Below are 3,884 nucleotides of genomic sequence, written 5' to 3'. Positions count from 1 at the left end.
TAAACAACATATTGTTCTTGTTTTTAAAATAATTTCTGTTAGTCTATGTTTTATGATTGGAGAGTTTGCAGCATTTACATTAAGTGTTATTATAGAGTGATGATTTTTGTTTCCTGACATTTTGATCAATTTCTACTGTTTAATTCAGATTTGACTTTCCTATTGACTATTCTTCTAGTGAGAGCCATCCATACCCTGACTCTGATATTTATTTTTTATTTCTTTTTTGTATAATATTTAATTAAATATGTTTTGTAATACTGGCTTGGTGGTCATAAATTCTTTTAGTTTTTGCTTTCTTAGGAGTTTTAAAAAAATTTCATCTTTAGTTACAAAGTTTTGCTGGATATAGCAGTCTTGGTTGGCACCCGTTGTCTTTCAAAGCTCGGCATGTATTATTGCAAGCCCTCCTGGCTTTTAGAGTCTGAGCTAAGAAATTAGAAGAAAGTCTAATTGGGTTACATTTCAATATAATCTGCCATTTTTTCTCTTGTGACTTTTAAACTTCTATCCTCATTCTGTATGTCAGACACTTCAATTATAATGTGTCTTTCAGGCAATCTTTTTTGATCTTGTCTATTCAGGGTTCTAAAATTCTCTTGTATTGGATTTAAATCTTGTTCCCAAATTTGGAGAATTTTCTGATAGTATTTCATTGGTTAAGGATATTTGCTTTTTCTGAATTGTTCATCTATTATCAGTTCCTGGAACAAGATTTTCATTCTTCAAATGCATGAAGGAATTTATAATTGCAGGATACTTGACCTCTTAACAAAAGGCAAGAAATTGGAAAGGAATTTCTAATTGTAAATGAGAGTATGTTCCCTTAGAGGGGACAAGATTCATACAAGAAATATAAAAATAATTTCTTTACTGTAAAATATTAGTAAAAATATTTCTGAAAGGTTATTAATACATGTCTGTCTCTGTCCATCACTCTGGTAGTCACAGCAGCCACATTGGAACCAAGGAATGGTACCCAAATTTCAGAATTTCTCTTCTGGGATTTTCAGAGGAACCTGGATTGCAACCCTTCCTCTTTGGACTTTTCCTCTCCATGTACCTGATCACCATGTTTGGAAACCTACTCATCATCCTGGCCATCACCTTGGACTCCCATCTGCACACACCCATGTATTTCTTCCTCACCAACCTATCTTTTTCTGACATCTGTCTCACCTCCACCACTGTCCCAAAGATGCTGGTGAATATGCAGACACAGAGCAAGGTCATACCTTTTGAAGGCTGTATTGTGCAGATGCACTTTTTCATAGTTTTGACTGGCTTGGAAAACTTTCTCCTGGCTGTGATGGCCTACGACCGCTTTGTGGCCATTTGTCACCCCCTGCACTACACAGTGACTATGAACCCCTGGCTCTGCATGTTGTTGGTTATGGTGTCCTGGATCTTAGGTGTCTTGCATGCCCTGTTACAAAGCTTAATGGTGTTGAAACTGTCCTTTTGTACAGATTTGGAAATCCCACATTTTTTCTGTGAACTTAATCAAGTGGTTCAACTTGCTTGTTCTGACACTTTTCCTAATTATATGGTGATGTATGTTACAGCTGTGCTACTGGGTGGTGGTCCTCTTGCTGGCATCCTTTATTCTTATTCTAAGATAGTTTCCTCCATAAGTTCAATCTCATCAGTTCAGGGGAGGTATAAAGCATTTTCCACCTGTGCATCTCACCTCTCTGTGGTCTCCTTATTTTATTTTACAATCCTAGGAGTGTACTTCAGTGCTGCTGCAACCCATAATTCACATTCAAGTGCAACAGCCTCGGTGATGTACAGTGTGGTCACCCCCATGCTAAACCCCTTCATTTACAGTCTCAGGAATAAAGATATCAAGAGGGCTCTGAAAAGATACTTGTGAGGGAAACTACAAGGGCCATTTTTTCTTTTTTTTGTGGTACTAGGGATTGAACTCAGGTCCTCACACATGCTAGGAAGTGCTTTACCACTGAGCTACACCTCCAGCCCCAAAGGCCCATGTTCAAGAGGCCACATTAATTGCAGGGCTCTAATCCCCAAAGGTAGTAATTGTGATTTCATAATTAGGTCATTGAAGTAGATCTTGCTCTTTCCATTAATTTCCTAAAGTTTCAGTTTCTTTGATTTCAACTGCTTTATGTGTTCTAAATAATTCAATTTATTTAATATTTCTGCTCTTTCTGCTATTCAGTGACTTTTTCCTTTTGTCATTTTCTTACTTTCCCAAAATTAATGATTTATATTGGAAAAATATTTGAGATGTCTCTTTGTCTGCTATGATGATTAGTTTTACTAATGTATATAAACTACACTAGAGAGTTGAAGTCATTTGTATAACTTTATAGTAGGAGATGATCTGAAAGTCTACTTTTTGACCTTTGTGTTCTTTTATTTTTTAGATAGTATTTTTTATTTAACAGATATTAGAGAATGTATCATCTATTATTCACATTTATGTTGTTACCACAAAGTCTTTGCTTTTACATTTATTTTTCTCAGTTCATGCAGATATAAACTTTATTTTTATTTATATCACCATCACTTCTCTTTCCTAAGAGAAAAACTTTTTCTTCCTAAGGACATCATCACTTACCTATAATTTGCTTAGAAATGTCAATAAAATATACTTATGTGGGAACATATAGTAAAGTATTACTGTATTATTTCGGATTTAAAAAATGACACAAGCACATACTTTAAAAGCTACACCTTTTAAGAAATAGATACATTAACATAGAGTAATGGTGTTTGATTCATCCTCTACTTGATGTACAAACAGAGAAACAAGATGTATCCCATTTGTTTACAATAAAAATAAATAAAAAAAGAAATAGATACAGATTATAATTTCTAGTATATATATTTGAAATTAACCGATTACATTTTTGGTTTTAAATATAATTTTGTAAAAAAGGACGTTAAAACTCAAATGACTTAAAGATGGTTAAATAGGAAAAAGTTCACTTTACATGGAATTTGGTTTAGCTGGAAAAAGCTTATATAAAATCATAGCTTTAAAATTTCTTTATTATCATAGTGACTTCATATGTTGTGAAATGGGTTTTCTCTAATCTTAACATTTTCTTCTGCTAACCAGTTCTCCTGTTTTAGTTGGCTTATAAGAGCTATCTTTGGGCAGTATACTGGCCAAGCAAATTTGTTTAGTTAAGAATATATTCTAAGCATATGATTTAAATATGCCCTGTTTTTAAAAAACATTAAGCTCACTCAACATATGAAATATTTCAAACCTTTCAAATGCTCAGCAAAGAAAAAAGCTTAACTCATTAATTATGTTAATAACTTAAGATTGTGTTACCTTCTGTTTCTTAAACTTCACAATTTAAATTTTTAAAAAAACTACCATATTTTTAGTAGAAGTGCAAACTGATGTTCCTTTTCCTCAAGTACTTGCCCAACAGTTATCTTTCCTTCTCACTCTCTGTACCTGATCACCTGTCACCCTGCAGTGTGCCACCATGCTCAGCATTACTGCCCCCACTCCAATACCTGATAGTCTTCAGGCAAAGAAAATATTGTTGGAATTGCAGTTTGTTTTAAAGAACGAATACCCCATTGGATGTCAAGAGAGTCAGGAGTAAAATGGTCACTACATAGGAACTGGTATTTACTAGGAACCCAGGAATCACGTTTCATATTCTTTAACCACTTTTCAAGTCTGTCTTTGTCGTGTAGAGGAAACGGGTAAAAACTCAGTTTCCGGTCTTTATTGTTCGGTCCTCCACGGTTTTTACAGCAAATCGCTGTGCAATAGCGGGGTGTCACTCAGGTAAGACCGGGACAGCGAGGGGCGCAGGCGGGCCCTTCTTCCTGAGGCTGGGCAGCAGGTCCAGCCAACCTTCGCCTTCTTTGTTCCTCGCTCAGTCTCT

General features: G+C 35.1%; 1 protein-coding gene across 1 annotated transcript; it reads left to right on the top strand.

The window, feature by feature from the left end:
* The first annotated feature begins 1,057 nt into the window (after positions 1-1,057).
* Positions 1,058-1,876, top strand: LOC124968446 (olfactory receptor 7A5-like). Its single transcript, XM_047530908.1, has one exon. It carries the CDS (start codon positions 1,058-1,060, stop codon positions 1,874-1,876), a length of 819 nt encoding a protein of 272 aa, XP_047386864.1.
* The last annotated feature ends 2,008 nt before the right edge of the window (positions 1,877-3,884 follow it).

The sequence above is a fragment of the Sciurus carolinensis genome, chromosome 17, assembly GCF_902686445.1.
Source record: "Sciurus carolinensis chromosome 17, mSciCar1.2, whole genome shotgun sequence".
Classification (NCBI taxonomy): domain Eukaryota; kingdom Metazoa; phylum Chordata; class Mammalia; order Rodentia; family Sciuridae; genus Sciurus; species Sciurus carolinensis.
Note: the sequence above shows the minus strand (reverse complement) of the source record. Positions and strands in the feature narration are given on the sequence as shown.